The 17,979-nt window shown below is 45.1% G+C and overlaps 1 protein-coding gene across 10 annotated transcripts in view; it reads left to right on the forward strand.

The window, feature by feature from the left end:
• MEF2D (myocyte enhancer factor 2D) overlaps window positions 1-17,979 on the forward strand; it is a 1,898,135-nt gene that overhangs the window by 988,640 nt on the left and 891,516 nt on the right. For all 10 annotated transcript variants that reach the window (XM_069607157.1, XM_069607149.1, XM_069607151.1 and 7 more), the window contains one exon: window positions 11,259-11,462. In XM_069607157.1, the coding sequence (XP_069463258.1) occupies window positions 11,259-11,462 (204 nt within the window). The remainder of the gene's footprint in view (window positions 1-11,258; window positions 11,463-17,979) is intronic.

Below are 17,979 nucleotides of genomic sequence, written 5' to 3' on the forward strand. Positions count from 1 at the left end.
ATGGAAGGGTGGACGACTTTTTGTCAATGTTACCTGTTTAAAAATGCCAATAAAAATGTATTTGAAAAAAATCCTATAAGTACCTTAGTAACTTCTTAAATTGTCAGAATCCTGTGTGTATCCTGTCCTTAGAATAATCTGTTAGTCTCCATGTGTTAGTGCAATTCTTTCCAAATCATTTGTCTGTTGTGTAAGTCCCTAGTACTATTTGGAATAAATTAATAAATTTCCCATAGAGATGAACGCAGCGTGAATAGGGTACCCTTGCAAATTAACCTCCTTGCGTACCTTGTCTTTCTTTAAATATATAGCCACTAAAATATAGCTGCAGTAGACTATATCAATTTTCTAACAAAACCGAGTTTGCCTATGAAAGTGTTTCCCGTTTAAAAATCAGATTTTTCCATCCTATAAAGAATTCCATGCTGTCAATCCAGAGTCACCCTTTCACTTTAGTATCGTTCCTGTTATGTTCATTCAACCGCACATGTAAAATAACTATTCAGTAATTCTGAGTGCCATTTTGCTAATTTTTCAATGGAGTTCAATCCGATTTTGGCCTCCCATTCAGAGGTGGCAGGTCGGATTTTCAACCCGATTTTTGTCTAGTATATCTGACTCCTTACTACTCCTCTCTATTCACACAAAGCTGGTTTTGCAGGGGTTTGAGGGAGGGTTGCAGCGTGAATGCATAACAGTGGTGCCAATTAAAAGTATTATTAAGCGACCCTGCTTTCTTTCATGTTTGCCCTGATGTGTCTGATGTTAGAAAGTTAAATTAAGGGTATCTTATCATTCATTTTGCTGTGTAATAATCACCACACTGGTGATTGCTGCCCTAAATTGAATCCGTTTGATTTTCATTTGAATTTAAAAATAACTAAATATTTCATTATTACACACTGGCCCTGTTCATGGTCCATTGCGACACGGGGAGTACGTTACGGGGGGGAGGGGTGTGAGACGGGGTGGCTGCCTTCTCAAAAATAGAATCTGAATGTAATAAACTTAAGTGTATTTATTGCATGCCACAACCCTGGCCAGTAGAAAGAGTCCTGGTCAGGAGTGTGCCATATCTTTAAATCTGTGACATGATGATTTTCTGTTATATTCCCAGGAAGAGGCTTCCTGACTTGTAAGAAGTGGATGTGGTATAGCGATAACTTAGTTGACTGTGGACTAATGTGACCGTTATTCTAATTAGGCTTCCCATTTGGCCAGTTTTGTGACCCATAATATCTATTTTCATCTCCTTTACACTAGTTCCCTTATATGCCAAAGTGATGGTATACATGCACTAAACGCAGGGCTTTAAGTGGGCAGGGGCCAGCCGGGGCTGGGCCCTGACAGTCTCCAGAAAGTGCTCCCGAGCTAGGGCCCTGCAGTGGCCCACACCCGACTAGCCCTAGCAAGCCGACACCTCAGACAGCCCGTGTAGAGGCTGCACGGTTACACGAGCTGCCTGCATGCTTCAGCACTTCGGTTTAGAAAAAAGAAAAGGCATCGCCTTTTCTTTTTTCTAAACCGAAGTGCTGACAACTCCAAGCAGTTGGCATAACCGTGCAGTGCAGGCTGCTTGATGTCTATGTACTCGAAACATGAGGAGGGCTGGACTGTTCATCTCTCCTTTTGTTTAGAGTAACTAAGCATGATGCTGGGTGATGACTAGTTACTCAGAACAAAAGGAGAGACTGGGCCTTCCAGCACTCCTATTGTTTCAAGTGCATAGTCACCAGCAGCAGGCAGAACTTTCATTCAAGGAGCCCATGGTTAAAGCGGGCTCCTTGAATGAAAGGACTGCGTGCGAGCTGGAGCACACTGGTGTCACACCTTTTGGTGCGCCCTGCCCCTTCTTTTGTTTAAAAGTAGGGGATGGCTGCATCAAAGGTAATAATGCCAGTGTGCCCCAGCTCCAACTTTTACCAGGCGCTGCCCACCCGCCCTTAAACGAGGGGTGGCTCTCGTTAGGGGTGTGTCCTTTGGCCACAGCCCCTAACTAGGCCCCCTCGATTTCCAGTCCTACTTTAAGCACTGACTAAATGTAAATAAACAGTTTATGGAACCAGCTTGGCATCATTCTGGAATCTGGGTTACTTCTACGAATCTCAGGCATTGATGTATTAATGTGAATTAGTTTGGTGCTGCCACTGAAATGCAAATAAACTATATAATTACCCAAGCATCATTTCACTACGGTTTCGATTGCTGACTAGACTTTACACTCAAGGCGTAGGCAGACTGGACCATATGAAAAGACTGATAGGGCTGTGTACCTTCAGACAAATGTCAGGCATGCACGACTGACACTGCCCGTCCAAAACACACCTTTGCGCCTAGAAACACAGGCGCGTTATGCCATATATCATATATCCTATTAGCTGGCTGGGAAAAACAGTTTTCTCTCGGGTCAGCTAACCCCCTACCTGTGGGGTGGAGATGTGGTCTAGTGACTACGTTGGTGGATGTGTTTTCGGATGACCTGGGTTTGAGTTTGGACTCCTTCAATGGACGACCGTAAGTAAACATGTGCAGAATCCTTTTCCTTCCTGCATCCAAGTTCTCTTGTATGCCAAATGTGAATGGATTAGGAGTGGCTAAATATCAAAACATACGGCTATAAGAAATAATCTGCAAGTAATAGAACTATTGCTGTTTCATTCTACAACCTGAGATCTTTTCTGTTTTCCGTTACGGTATACATTATGTTTACAATTATCCTTCATGTTCCTTATGTTGCGTTCCGATTTCAACATCTTACTTTAGCATGCTGGCCCTACATAAAAAACATTGAACATATGCGCTGCAATTTTAACTGTTCTCAATGGCTAATTCACTTTACTTCCTTGTGCCCCATATCCATTTATATCTGACATTTGATTTGGAATGTTTATATATTTGAGGTAAAGATCAATAATCATATCTACATTGCACAGTAGAGTTCTGTGGTTTCCTCTGGCACAGATCCTTTTATACTGGACTAATAGCTTTGTACAGTGTCTTTAATAAAAATGATTTTCACCTTGTGCAGGATATGAACATTAACACAGCTAATGAGAATCTGACTAACTGGATAACTCCCTATCTTGATACTTTGGTACCTTTGAAAGACACAATAATGGACACATTTTTCCATAACTCCAAAACACCCGAGTTCACAAAAGCCACAAAGCACAGACAAAAATGGAAAGGAAATGACAATAGATGGCAACCTAAATCTAATTTGATCAAAGAGAGTCATTTATTAAAAAAAGAAATTCTGAAATCCAAATTAAGGCATTTGCATAATCTTCTTAAGGCCAATCCCCAAACTAAGACCTCTTTAGTCTCCTCTCCAAGGTCAGAAACCATGCTGCCTTTTAGCTGATGGTAAAACACTCTGAAGAGCTTGGTTGCATATAGTCACCTATTTGTCTGATACACTTAGGCACATGACTTTAACACTGTTTTGCAGTCATTGGTCAGGAGAATCTATTTTGTAGTCCTACACTTGAAAAGTTTGAGCCATTGGACTTGAAGACCTACTGCACTGTAGATATGTAAGCAAATGTTCACACTCTGCATAAGCCTGGCCCTTTCAGCATTTTATAAGGCATTAACGATTGATCCAGTTGTTGCGTTGAAGATACTAAACATCTTCAATAGCCTTTTATGGTTGGCTAAGGAGGTATGAGGTGCCTTTTATGTATGAAAGGGATTCATAAAGATTTAACATAGCTTAGCAGCAACATAGCACTGTACATAAATCTACTTTGAAAAAGCCACGAGCAAATCCTGAAAATATGGCCATCTTTTAATCAATTTCAAATCTACCATATCCAGTAAAAATATTTAAGTTGATGTTCACTAACTACAAGCCTTTTTAGGAACTAAAATAATACTGGATACTTAGGCAGGCTTTGCCCCCATCATAGTACAAAATATGGGGTTACTTAAGATGATCTGAACAGAGGGGGGAGACAAAGAAGAAACAGGGATACAGGACCTCTCTGTGGCCTTGGGCATGATCAGCCATTGTATTCTCCATTCCCGCTTTAGACATATTGGAGTAACAAAAACGGTACTCTAACGGGTTGAATCTTTTCTAATGAATCCTGTTCAGGCGGTTTCTCTACTTCCTTTTGTGTCTAGATCCATCCCTTTGACCTGTAGAGTTCCACAGGGCTCTGCCTTTTCAGTAATCTTATTCAGTATATATATGTTGCCTCTGATGAAAATGATACATGCCATGGGTATCTCAGTGTATATCTAAGCTCATAACCACTGTTATTCAGATTTCTTTCTGGCTTTGGACAACACATTTCCTGTGTTTGCATAGGGTCTTTAAACCATTAATGACTGGATTTCCAAAAATGATGACAAAAAATGTATTTGGATGATACAGAAATTGTGGTGGTAAAAGCCTAGATATCTAGGTGGTCCAGTGAAAACCTGACTGCAATTATTAGCCTCTCTCCCTCAGCTTCAAATCACTGCATAAAATCTAGGTATACTGATTGATGCTGACATTTCTATAAATTATCCATTTTTCTCACACTCCTTCAATCAGAGGATGACCAAACAACTGTTCCCTGTTTAGTTTTGGCTATTAGGTGGCGCTAAAGCAGAAACGTTTGCATTGGAGTTCCGATTGGAGGGAGTTGGGATGGCCAATCCTGTTGCAGTCTCTACTTCTCCTGTTCCCTCCAACGCCCTCTGCACGGCCTCAGTTTCTCATTTCATCACTAAAATGCAGTACATCCTGTCCAACCTCTTGCTCTTCTCCTCTATTCCTGGCCAGCCTGTTGCCATCTCGCCTCATCCCTTCCCTTCCTTTCCCTTGTTCACCCCTGATGATTATTCTAGACAAGTCTGATCTATGCAAGTCTTGTCAAAACAGGTTCTCCCCTGTTCATCCAGGACCATCAAGGACCACATTGACACCCTTGCTCCAGCCTTGGCTGATCTCTGCAATAACTACTTGCTATTGGAACCTTCCCCTCCCCACTTAAGCGCTCCCTTGTGCACCCCTTGCTAAAGAAGCCCTCTGCCGATCCTTCCGCTCCAGCTCACTATCGCCTGATCTCCATCCCTCGTTCCCGGGGCAACCTCTTGGAAAAGCAGGCCATCTCCCAGCTTAATCGTCACACTGAATCTGTTGGTTGTCTCCACGACCACCAGTCTGGCTTCAGAGCTGCCAGAAGTACAGAAACTGCTCTCCTGAACACCCGTGAAGGCCTGCTCTCCAACCTTGATTCTAACCTTCCTTCTGTCCTCATTCTCCTCAATCTTTCTTCTGCCTTTGATACGGTCAACTATGCCATCCTGCACAGTCGTCTCCATGATACCCTGGATATCACTGATCACGCTGTGGCCTGGCTGACATCCTTTCTCACTGACCGACCCTCTCAGGTCCAATTGGGGTCTTTTCTATCCTCTCTCGCTACCTGTGGTGTTCCTCAGGGGTCTAACCTCTCTCCCTGGCTGTTCAACCAATACCTTCTTGCCCACTACATCGCTTCCTTCTTCTCCATCTATGCGGATGACACATAGCTCGCCTTCAGGCTCCCCTCAGCCACCTCTTCTCCTTCTCTCATTCCAGATTGTCTGACCACATTTCAGGAATGGTGTGCCGCCAAAGATCTCTGCCTTAATGCCAGTAAGACTGAGATACTCCTCATCGGAACACCAGTTCTCTCTCTCTCTCTCTCTCTCTCTCTCTCTCTCTCTCTCTCTCTCTCTCTCTCTCTCTCTCTCTCTTTCCCCCCCCCCCACCCCCCTCTGGGCCCTCTTCCTGCTCCTACCTGTGAGGCTAAGAACCTTGGGGTCATCTTCGACCCCACCCTCTTCTTTTCTCCTCACATCTCTGACGTCTATAAGAAGTCAAACTATCAGCTGCACCTCTTCAGATGTATTCTTCCTTTCCTCACTTTTCCCCCAGAAGCTCGCTGTCTCCGACCTCTACAACCTATCTAGAACAGGACTGTGAGACTTGTCCTTGACCTCAAGGCCAGGGATTGTATCTCTCCAGCTCTGAAATCTCTTCATTGGCTCCCAGTAGTGGCAAGGATCAAGTTCAAGACCCTCTGCATCGTCCACAAGGCGTTCTGGGCCTGGGACCGCACTACCTCCAAACCTCTCTTCATAAACATCTCCCTTATCAAGCTCTCCGCTCATCCACCTCCAACTCTCTGCGGGTCAGTTGCTTTTCCAAGCACAGGGTTGGGGCAGATCTCTATCTTCGGCTGGGGCCTCTCTCTCTCTGGAACATCCTCCCTGCCTCTCTCAAACTTGAGCAGAACTACCTCTGGTTCTGGATGTAACACAAGACCTTCCTGTTCCCCTTCTCTCTTCCTCTCCCCTGCTGATGTCCCAGCTGCTCCATGTACTGGTCACCTGGCTACCCTCTGAACCTGGGCCCAGGGTCCTACATGTCCAGTTGCACTTCACACTGCCTCCAAGCTCCCCTAGCACTTGGGGTCTGTATCTGCAACCCTAGAGTCCCTTCTCTCTGCACTTATGAGCCACCAGTTGGCTGCACTCTTATTACATGCACTTCTCCCTCCCTCAGCACTTCTCCCCTTCCACTTCCCTGATCTGAATGACGCAGGGCCTAGTAAGATCGTGGTTTTGCCCTCCCTATGTTTACCCCTCCTTGTCCTTTCGCGCTTAGAAACACTTATGTACAGGCGAGTTATAAATGCCATATCATATCATGTGAGGAGAACACACAGCTTAAGGTGTGGTTTTGTTATTTACCCACCCACCCAGACATGGCCATGCTAATCCCTAGGGTCATTTCCACCCAGTACCTGCCCTCCACATACAAAACTCTTCTTCCGGGAATCTCTTTACGCTAGCTTTTTTCAAGCAGTAACATCAAACATTGTGCTGTAAGTGCCCGCTACTGTTATTTCACATGTACCCATCTTCGACGATGGCTTCACCGCATTCTTGGACCATGATTGCCCTGGGCACTAAACACAGGACTGGCAATAGTGTTCTCCATTTTCTATGTTCGCTCTGCAAAGCAGGGAATTGGAGCAAAGTGTGGTGAGGATGAACAGGTAAGGAAGTTATGGGGTGTGTTGAGAGTGGGGTTAAGGGAATATCTGGGCAGTCTTTGTGCTGGTGAGCGTGCATGAGTTGGGCTGGGGCTCCGGACTGGGGCCATTAGATGCAGAGGTTAAGGGGTCATTCGGAGAGTGGAATGAAAAGGGCTTATGGGGGTGAAACCTCCCGGTTATTTAAGGCAATGGGGTTGCAGAGAGAAAACAAATGTAATGGGTGGGTCTGCAAGAGGGGTGTGGGACTCGGCGGGTGGGGAATTCGGAGATCTGTGCTGCACAGACATTCGTTATTTGAAAGCTTAACTGAAGTTGTAACTCGGATACTATTGTAATAAAAATGTTTTAACGAGTGCACCTTTAGCTGCTTGATGTCCTTGAACGGAAGTCCTGTTAAAAAAATAAAACAATGGAAAGCCTTCAGTTTTGGCTCTTGTATTAGATGGGCATTTTCCTCCAGGCACTGCTGTCATTTGCCCAGTTAATCGCACTTTGCAGCTGTTGCCACCTTATGGGCAGGTAGTAATACCATTATGGTAGTGCCTGGGGAATACCCATCCCATGCCTATACAAAAGCCAAAATAGTTTGCTTTTCCAATGATTGTTTAAGTGACCTTTATGGGGTTCAGGCTGGCCTCTCATTAATTCTGCCTCATCTTGTTTAGACAAATAGCACCTTACTAGGTCTTCCAGAATACTAAATAACCCGACTGCAAAGTGTTCAGAACTTGGCAGCTTGCCTTATATTAAGTTTGAGAAAATGTTACAGTATATCTGATGCCCTCTGTCGTTTACACTGGCTGCCAGTGAACGAGCCATTCACACACGATGGCTGTATTGCCTCTGCTTTGATAGATATGTCCCAAAATATACACTGCATTCTGCTAGCACCCAGCTTTTGTTCATTCGTGGTACAAAAAAGGCAGAAAGGGGGACCAGCCTTCCTTATATATGCTGCAAAATTGTATAATAAGACTGGAAACAGTTCGAAGACTGCAGAAAACGCACTTTTTTCCTGCTAACTGTTCTTCCCTGCTCAAAGTAACGCCTGTGCTATGCCTGTGTAACTCCTATTGTCATGATGCTGCATTGGCAGTGGCAGGTGTACTCTTTAAGAACTGTTAAACATATCAAATTAAATCATCTACAAACCTCTCTACTATTCGGTGGTTGGCACGCAGATGATACGAGAACGTTCTAAATCATCATATACATTTTAAATCTAACTACAGTCCATACAATTAAAGGGATACTCTAGTAAAACATTTTATTTCAAAAATAGATAGGCCACATTAAAAAAAAAATACTAGCATCCTCAGTTTTAAAACTTCCTATGTAAAATTTTGAGATATTTAAGCTCAAAAGCAAGCACAAGGGCGCCGCCATTTTGTGAAATGGAGGCCTTCCTGTGCTGGCTTTTGCGGCACTAATGAAGGAAAAGCCAGCCAGCTGTAGTAAACAAAGTCTACCGCTGGGTGGCTTTCCCTTCATTAGTGCCGGGACTCGGAGGACGCGGACCGGAGACCAGAGCAGGAAAGCTGCAGCTGAATCTCGGTAGGTGCTATTTATTTTTTTTACAAAAAATAAGCACTAGCTGCGGTTTTTTTTCTAAGTTTTCCGGGCTGGAGGAGCCCGGAAAACTTAGAAATAAAACCGCAGCTTTGAAAACGTTGTATTTATGTTTGCGGTCGCTTTTGAAGCGACCGCAAACATAAATACAACGTTATTGTGTTGGAAAACGCTGCGGTTTTAAAAGCGCAGCGTTTTCCAACACAACCGTGTTGTGTCTGCCTGAATCTGCTTTTCCATTTGGGGCTCTCGGGCTCCCGGAGCCCGAGAGCCCCAAATGGAAAAGCAGATTCAGGCAGACACAACACGGCATTGCAGAAAACAACCGTGTTGTGTCTGCCTGAATCTGCTTTTCCATTTGGGGCTCTCGGGCTCCCCACGGGGAACCCGAGAGCCCCAAATGGAAAAGCAGATTCAGGCAGACACAACGCGGCATTGCAGAAAACAACCGCGTTGTGTCTGCCTGAATCTGCTTTTCCATTTGGGGCTCTCGGGCTCCCCACGGGGAGCCCGAGAGCCCCAAATGGAAAAGAAGATTCAGGCAGACAACGTAGCATTTCCCATTTGGGGCTCTCGGGCTCCCCACGGGCAGCCCGAGAGCCCCAAATGGGAAATCAGCTGCAGGTAGAAACACTACGCGGCATGTAAACATAACCGCGTGTGTTTCTGCCTGCTGTGGCTTTCACTTTGCGTCTCCGGTGCTCCTGGGAGCACCGGAGACCCAAAGTGATAGCCACAGCAGGCAGAAACACACGCGGTTGTGTTGGAAAACGCTGCGGTTTTAAAACCGCAGCGTTTTCCAACACAATAAAGTTGTATTTATGTTTGCGGTCGCTTCAAAAGCAACCGCAAACATAAATACAACGTTTTTAAAGCTGCGGTTTTATTTCTAAGTTTTCCGGGCTCCTCTAGCCCGGAAAACTTAGAAAAAAAAACGCAGCTAGTGCTTATTTTTTGTAAAAAAAATAAATAACACTTACCGAGATTCAGCTGCAGCTTTCCTGCTCTGGTCTCCGGTCTGCGACCTCCGAGTCCCGGCACTAATGAAGGGAAAGCCACCCAGCGGTAGACTTTGTTTACTACAGCTGGCTGGCTTTTCCTTCATTAGTGCCGCAAAAGCCAGCACAGGAGGGCCTCCATTTCACAAAATGGCAGCCCCCCGGTGCTTGCTTTTTCGAATTTTGAGCTTGAATAGCTCAAAATTTTACATAGGAAGTTTTAAAACGGAGGATGCTAGTATTTTTTTTTTAATGTGGCCTATCTATTTTTGAAATAAATTTTTTTACTAGAGTATCCCTTTAAAGCTATTTAATGTTAGAGCAGACTAGTTATGTGTGTTTATACTTTTGCATTTGATTATTACCAATGTGATTTATGTTGTAATCTTACTATTACATTTTTAGTGTGCTAAAGGCACGACTGTATACTAAGGTTTGGAAGCTTCTGAAGTGTTCCTTAGATCATGGCAGTTTTAATTCCTTCTCCTTGTACATTTCTCTTGCTTTTCTGATGGCTGTCTGGGTTTATTTGTATGTAGTTATTGTGAAAGTTTCACGTTTAGTACGTCTTTCATCGGTGTCGGTGAAAGAGAGAACCTTTAGCCAAACATCAAATACATTGTTTTTCACTGATGGTAATCTACCATACAACAATGTACTTTAGTCTTTTGCTCTGATGGAGTTAAAGCAACAGATTTAGTTTTCGCTAATTTTGATGAATAGGTAATTTATTATGGTCGTGCAGTCATACAGATGCAAAATACATACCAAATTCTCTAAGGCATATTGTGCTCAACTGGCCATATTGTCCCTATACTTGCTGTAGCAAAACAGTTGGTGTCTGTGTTGATTGCTGTATGTTTTAGCAGTTTGGGATTCTGTCTAGTTTTCAGGTTATTGCAGCATTTACCAGGTGAGCACAGTAACAGTTGGTCACTTGCAGCACTGCAATTTCAGCACCAGCGGCCTAGGCAGGCGATCCTCTGTTTAAAGCGGAACTCCCTCCAGATATAGGGGTGGTGGTGACATAGGGAATGTGCAGTAGGGGATATTGAGGTTGCTGATTGAGCCCCCTCATGCTCTTGTGACAGATGTGAGGGAACATTTAACCACTAAGGTGAAGCCTGCACCCTTAAGGAAATGTGGGTTGATGGAAATGTTGGGCAAAGTGCAGACAGGCATAACATATAGATATGACACGCAATGGAAGCAGCCCACACCTGATTAGGAATTATGGGTAAAAACGGGAATGTAGTTGTAGTGCAACTTTCCAATATACCCCATCATCCCCACTAGCAAAGCAACATAGTGACTTTCACAAAGGGGTTGTCGTTGCAAAGCTTATCCCTATTGCAAAAGCCAAACTGTCTCATTAAGGAGTTGATACTTCATTTTTATTTGAGGGGATTTAGCCCTACCACATCAGTATCCACATCTGGCCCATTATCAGCTAAAATGTTTAATGTTCTACAACCCGGCTGCATAACCTTTCCAATTTCAAAGCAATATGCTTTTAGACTTTAAGGTACACCTTTATCACAGTCTTCATCTTGCGACCTATGGAAAATATTTGACAAGTACAAGTAGCCTATGATTCCCACATCATTGACATTGGTTTCTCAAATGTGCTTTTTTGGTTTAATTACAGGTTACGTTTACAAAGCGAAAATTTGGCTTAATGAAGAAGGCTTATGAACTGAGCGTACTCTGTGACTGTGAGATTGCTCTAATCATCTTCAACCACTCAAACAAGCTGTTCCAGTATGCTAGCACTGACATGGACAAAGTTCTCCTGAAGTACACAGAGTACAATGAGCCCCATGAAAGCAGGACCAATGCAGATATCATTGAGGTGAGAAGTTTGTTCTTCGAGTAGAAAGCAGCTTGATGGTGGAGTTTTGCCAAAACGTTGACAGTAGATTACTTGATTGTTTCAGATTTTGCCATAAATTAAGGGGACGGTAGTGAGGAACTGGAAGCAAATAAAGAAATATGCCAAGTTCATCAAGCCATATGGAAACCAACCAGCACAACCGAGTGTCCTTTAATACGGAATGTGCTACCTAGGGATGGCCAGTATTGACCGGGAACAACATGCAGTACATATACTGCTTGTTAATCATCAGAGACAGCCTAAGCCAGTGGGAGGGGTATGGCAGTCAAGTGGAAGAGAAGCTTTGAAGGAGGAGGGAGACGCAGATATAGCTGAATTGCAATGTCAGAGATGAGACATTTTAAAGGATTGTGAGTTGTAAACTTCACAAGAGAGGGGTGGAGACGCAGAGCAGTGTACATTGAAAAGCTCACTTGGTCGTTGAAAATGTAACAAAACGTAAAGGTTTCCTGTTACATGTAGTTTTCTTGAAATTGTTTGTTTGAATAACGTCATGCTCTTTTCGGATGTTTTTTTCCCCATAGTTCAGAATGTGGCATAAAATGTCATTTTATTTTTAAATCCCACACCTGATTTCCTTGCCGCGCCAGTTCTCTGATCACTGAACACTTTTTAAATTGATGCAGTGGTAGTATTCAATTATTCAGTCATCGTTTATGCAATATGCTCTAATTACAAGCAAGTTGGACAAGGGGTTTACAGGGAAGCATGAATAGATGAGTGTAGGGAGTATTGTCCGATTTAGTCCTCTAAAACGTACATGCTGAGGTGGTGTACTTGTTTTGTGTTAATACTCATTTCTGTGGTGCTTTTGCTGCATGAAAGTCACATCAAGGCAGTCATAGCACTAGGCATACAAGAGTTGGCCAGCTTAATTGTTCTGGTATGAAATTGTTAGGCAAAGTGCAGACAGGCATGCCTGTCACTGGTGCATTTATTTCACTGAGTCGTGGCAGGTGGAAAAAGCTACAAGTGTCATAGAGCCAGTGCCTGAGAGGTCACAGTTAACATGGAGTTTGGGGGGGAGGGGGAGCACACCTACAGTCACCTATGCACATTATGAGTGAGAGGACTTGTAGTACAAGGCTGCCACAATCAAGCTTCAGCAGGCATAAACTGCCAATGAAACGTTTTTATTTTTTATTAGCAATGTTTATTGAGTTTTTTTTTTAAACAAACAGGTACCAAACAAGTCACAGAAATGCACAGAGAATCAACATGCCTTATCTCGAGTGTCCCCCAGCCACAGTCCCTCCCCCCCCCTCATTATTATTCCTGAGTAAACCACCCCGGCCAGATCCAAATCCACCACCTTCCCCCATTACCCCCACCCACACCTGCCATTATGGGAAACTCCCACTACGGGAAACTCCTCCTTGATGAACATCCCTCAGTTCGCCTCTTGCCATTTATCCCATATTTGGCTGTTTTTCTGGCGGCATCCCTTATCTCTATACACTCGGACTTCTAGGTCACAGCAGTAGTCCATTCCTTCTCGCAAGGTGGAGATTCTTGGGGCTACAACACCGCCCCCTCGCTAGCTCTCTTTTAGCCACCATCAACGCTGTTTTAATCAGACACTGCTCCCTGTAGGTATAGTCTCTATCCCCCCACACATGCAACAGACAGAACTTGAGGCAGTCTGGCAGCGGCCTCCCCAGTATCCCGGTGAGTTTGTCTGACCGCTCCCCAAAAGGACCTAATCATGGAGCCACTCCAGATAGTATGAAGGACGGTCTACTCTTCTACCCCACATCTCAAGCAGTTTGGGTCCTCCGCACGCCTCATCCCACTTAAGCGAGCCCAGGTGTAATATGTCCTATGCAATGTTTTGTATTGGATGAGTCTCCATTTACTGGGAATGCTTGCTTCCCTAGGAAACCCCAGGACACCCATCCCGGCTTTGTCTTCTATTCCCCCCAGGTCCCTCTCCCATTTGCACCTCACCTTGAAATCAGTGTGATCTTTTCTGTCTTAGTAGGGGTGGTGGGTACATGAATACCCAACCCAGGAAGAGAAAGTGATCGGGGGTGGGGGGAGCTTTAAGGGATATGGTGTACATAGGAAATTGGACCAGAACATATGCCCTGGTTTACAGATAACCAGCAAAGGTTGTGAAGGTGGGAGACTGTGTTAATCTGAAAAGGCATTTTAAGTGAAGGTTACAGTTATGGGTGGAGGGTGCCACACCAGACAGAAGACTGGAAATTGCCTGCCCATGATTTACGGATTGAATAAAAATGCCTGCTTCCCCTTGATTTAAAGTGTGAAGGGGGAGTGCTGTACCCTACTGGCTGTGTCTGTGACTGTAGAGTCAGCTAAGCTTTAATACCAACATTCACACTTTTCCAACATTGTGTGATCAATAGCAGATCTACTTTTGCTTCAATTCCCTCTGATAAATGTAGTAGTGCTTATATTAGAAACAAGTTGAACATTTGTATTAATGATGCATAATGGAACATTCTAGCCAACATGCAATGGTCTAGAGGTTATGTAGCGGTGTGCTGTGTGTGGTCTTGGAAATACGCCAGCCGTGATTGGAGACAGGGACCATGCCACAGTATCCTGGTCGCAGATAATATTCTGTTTTGTTGTGTTCCTGAGTCTCCTGCCCTCCAGCCAGGAGTGTGCGAGAAGGAAGCACTGAGTCCATGTATATGGGTCAGTTACGGTCTCAGGTTTATTCAGGTGATCTCACGTTACAAACAGGAGATTTCAGGATAACCACCGTCTCAGGGTATGCTGGATCTCAGAACGGATGTGGTCTCAGCGTGCACAAGGCATTCGGGGTACACAGTTTCAGGGTGCACTGAGGTCTCAAGGTGTCAGTATTCTCAGGGCGCACTGGGTTACTCCGGGCGCACGTGGAGCAGTGAGACTGAGGTGATTACTGGAGTTGGGAGGGAGAGAGGGAGAGGGAGTGGTAGGGGGAGAGGGGCAGGGGGGAGGGAGTGGGATGGATGCTGCATGCATGCATAGGCAGTCTCTCGATGCTGCAGTAGCAAGAGGTTCAGTGCTGATGGAGAGTAGAAAAGCTCACAAGGGGGTTGCTGGTGACAGTTGGGCTGTCATCAGGAGTGTCTTTCTCTGACAGTCCGGCATGGGACCACCAATCCTCCTTCCTTATAGTCACCCTGAAGATCATAGTGTTCTTGGCGCCAGTGCACAGTGGAGTGGCACTGCTTGGCGTTGCCAATGTTCTTGGCACCTTCTTCTCCTTGCTGGGTAAAACATACTAGGAATGAGATGAGGACAAGCACAGGTTCACTGGAAGCCTGCATGAGCAGTGACACATTGGCAGGCACTGCCTGGAACTGGAATTCTTTGCTGTGGTGGGTCTGTGTGTTCACACAGACCCAGCAGTTGGTCTAGTTCAGTTCTTGTGCTGTGAGCTAACAGGTTTGCACAAAGGTTTTTCTCTTGGTAGCTGGCAGATACCTTTAGCATAGGAGTGATGGCCAGGCACAGGAAGAGCAAGCCTGTGTGTTGAGCAAACATTCTTCCCCTTTGCTTGCAGTGGTGCTCTGGCACTCAGTTCCGCAGTGTAACTGTGCAGTGGTGCTTCTTGCAGTGGTATGGTGGCACAAATCTCTCTGGACAGTGAACCAGTTTTTACTCTTTACTCTTCCAATTCTTCCTACTATTCAGAATTCAGAGCAGTTCAATTTCAGTGATCAAATAAGTTTCAATTAACCAGTTTTCAGAGAACAATATTGAGTTAATGATGCTCCAGTTTCAGGACCAATGCGGATGCAGGGCACCATTCAGTTTCTCTGAGCAATTTTCACTTTTAGAGCCAGTACAGTTGGCCAAAATGGCTTCAGGTTCGCGGCAAGTTCAACTTTGAATTCAGGCCAATTTTAAGTTCAGAACAAAGTCCAATTTTCAGAGCAATTTCAGAGACTGGACCTGCACAGGGTCACAGCACAGTGCAATTTTCAGAGCCGGTATGTGCGTCGGGACGGTTCTGGTTCAAGGCACAGTTCAATCTTTCAGAGCAGGGCCAGGGTCTCTGGCACAGTAGCTTTATATTGGCCAGTGGTTGTATATGGGTTCGCAGTGTTCCAGACCTTGACCTTTCAGGGCAGGGTGCAGGGATACATGGACCAAACATCTCAGAAGGCAGTTAAACTGGATCACATGCAGGTTCTGGGGCAGACCTCCCCTTTTTATCATGTGATGCATTTACACAAGTCTTACCACCCAGTACTTTGAGAACAGGGCCTGTTTTGAGGAAGACAGTGGAAGGTCCTTTCCAGCAGGGTTTCAGGAAGGAGTCACGTGTGAAGTCTTTCAAGTACAGCTGATCTCCTGCTTGAACGTCTTGCAATTTCTTCTGACCTAGACAGGCTGAGCTTCACCGACCTGTGAATGTAATTTCTTCATGATCAATGTCAAGTGTTTAAAATAAGCAAGAACAATTTTATTATAGCCAGTGATAACCTATTGACTGTGAGCACTACTGCAGCTGGACTTGCCATGATGATTTCAAAGGGAGAGAGACCTGCATATCGACTCAGCATTCCTCTTGTGTACTTCAAGGCAAGAGGCAGTGCATCTGACCAACTGAGACCTGACTGGGTAAAAATATTCGCTAGCTTATCTTCAGATCCCCATTTTATCTCTCCACCTTTCCTGAACTCTGGGTCCGGTAGATGACATGCAGTTTCTGATCAATGCCTAAGGCCTCACACATCAGCGTAATAACCTGCTTATTAAAATGTGCTCCTCTATTGCTAGAGATAACAGAAGCCACACCTCATCTAGGACAAATGTCTTGTAGGAATGTTATTGCTACACTGATGGCATCATCATGAATGCATGGAAATGCTTCTATGTACCCAATCTACATGTCGACAATCACCAGGATCTACCTTTGCTTTCCACTGTTGGCATGTGAACAAAGTATTGTTGGATTTCGAAACATGGTGCCGGCGGTGGAACATGGGCAGAACCTGATGCTATCTGAACCGCTTTCCATACATTGTGTCACTGACAAATGTGGCATGGCTGAACAAATCACTTTCTTTCTCCCAACCCGAGGACAAACCATGTGCTTCTGATATAACTGGTCATGTTCTGATATAACGGGTCATCTCCTCCTATGTGTGCAGTGTTATGTGCAAGGCAGATCAAGTATTCCTGAACAAATGCTGGAGCAACGAGTTCCCATCTAGACTATACCAAACCCCTTCTGAATCCTGGTTACAACCCTTCTCTTTCCCTTTCTCTGGCTCAAGGGCTTCGCGTGTGGAGCAGTGGGGCAATGTCTGTCTCCGTCTCTGGGTCGGGCATCGGTTGGGACGGTAATACAAGGGCGATAATCTGAGGAACGTCGGGGATGGTCTGTCACGCCTATTTAGTTGCTTTGTCTGCCATATCATTTCCTTTTACTTGCCATTATGTACCAGTCTGGTGTGCCTTGCAGTGCATGGCTGATGCTTTCTGAGTCAGCAACAGGGCATCAAGGAGGCCCCCTAAATGTGCAGCATTAGGGATTTGGGGTCCCTGCTGAGGTCAGGTATCCAGTTTCCTTCCAGACCATGCCATCTTAGCTCATCACTTGTGCTGGTGACCATAACTGGTGCACTGCAGCCATAGTGAACTTCTTTGGGGCTGCAATAAAGCACATGGGTGCCACTATTCTGGTCTATGTGCTTTACTCATCGGAGGACACATCACTATCCCGGTCCTGGGGCTGAGCCTGATCAGAGAGATAATTCAGGACATCAGCTTCTCTGGTCTGGTGGCAAGACAAGGTCTAGGCTAGGAAATCCTTTGCTTGCTTCATATCTTCAGCTCTTTCAGAATATTGTTTGACAGTCGTATAATCTATCCCATTCATCCTGGTGACAATCCCAGTCCTGCTCTTGGTAGTGCTGGCATGGAATGGGTCATGCATATGGCAGCTAGGCACTGAAGGCTGTGCACATCAGGCCCATTTCGGAGTGGGTACAGGTCACTTAGGAGCAGTTAGAGACAGCTGGTGCAGGTAGGGCAGGATGGGCTGGAACAGAGTCAGTGGACAGGAAGGTAGGGGGCAGACTTATGTAAGCAACTTCAGAGTGTCTTGCAGGAGCCGGGGCAGGCAGGAGCCAGAGGTGCCGTTGCTGCAAAGGGCGCAGAGTACAGTAGTTTCAGGGTGGCACTCACTCACAGAAGCGCGCCACACTCAAACCTTCACCCAGACACCCCCCCCACAGACAGACACACACACAGAGACAGATAAAAAAACACTCTCTCTCTATATTTCTGATGTTTGTTAATCTGCTTAGAATCACATGCTGTGCATAGGTCCGACATCCAGTGGTCACTGCGGAGTATTGCATTTTGTTTTTCGTAGTCGAAAAGGGGACGTCGACAAGGCGTGTCTGAAACACTATCCCTATAGTGACGTGCGTTGTACCCACAATCCCTCACGCGTCTAGGTCCCTCAGATTGTTTTTTTCCGCCCAGCTTCTGGTCGCCTTCA

The sequence above is a fragment of the Ambystoma mexicanum genome, chromosome 1p (assembly GCF_040938575.1).
Source record: "Ambystoma mexicanum isolate Mex_15411 chromosome 1p, UKY_AmexF1_1, whole genome shotgun sequence".
NCBI lineage: Eukaryota > Metazoa > Chordata > Amphibia > Caudata > Ambystomatidae > Ambystoma > Ambystoma mexicanum.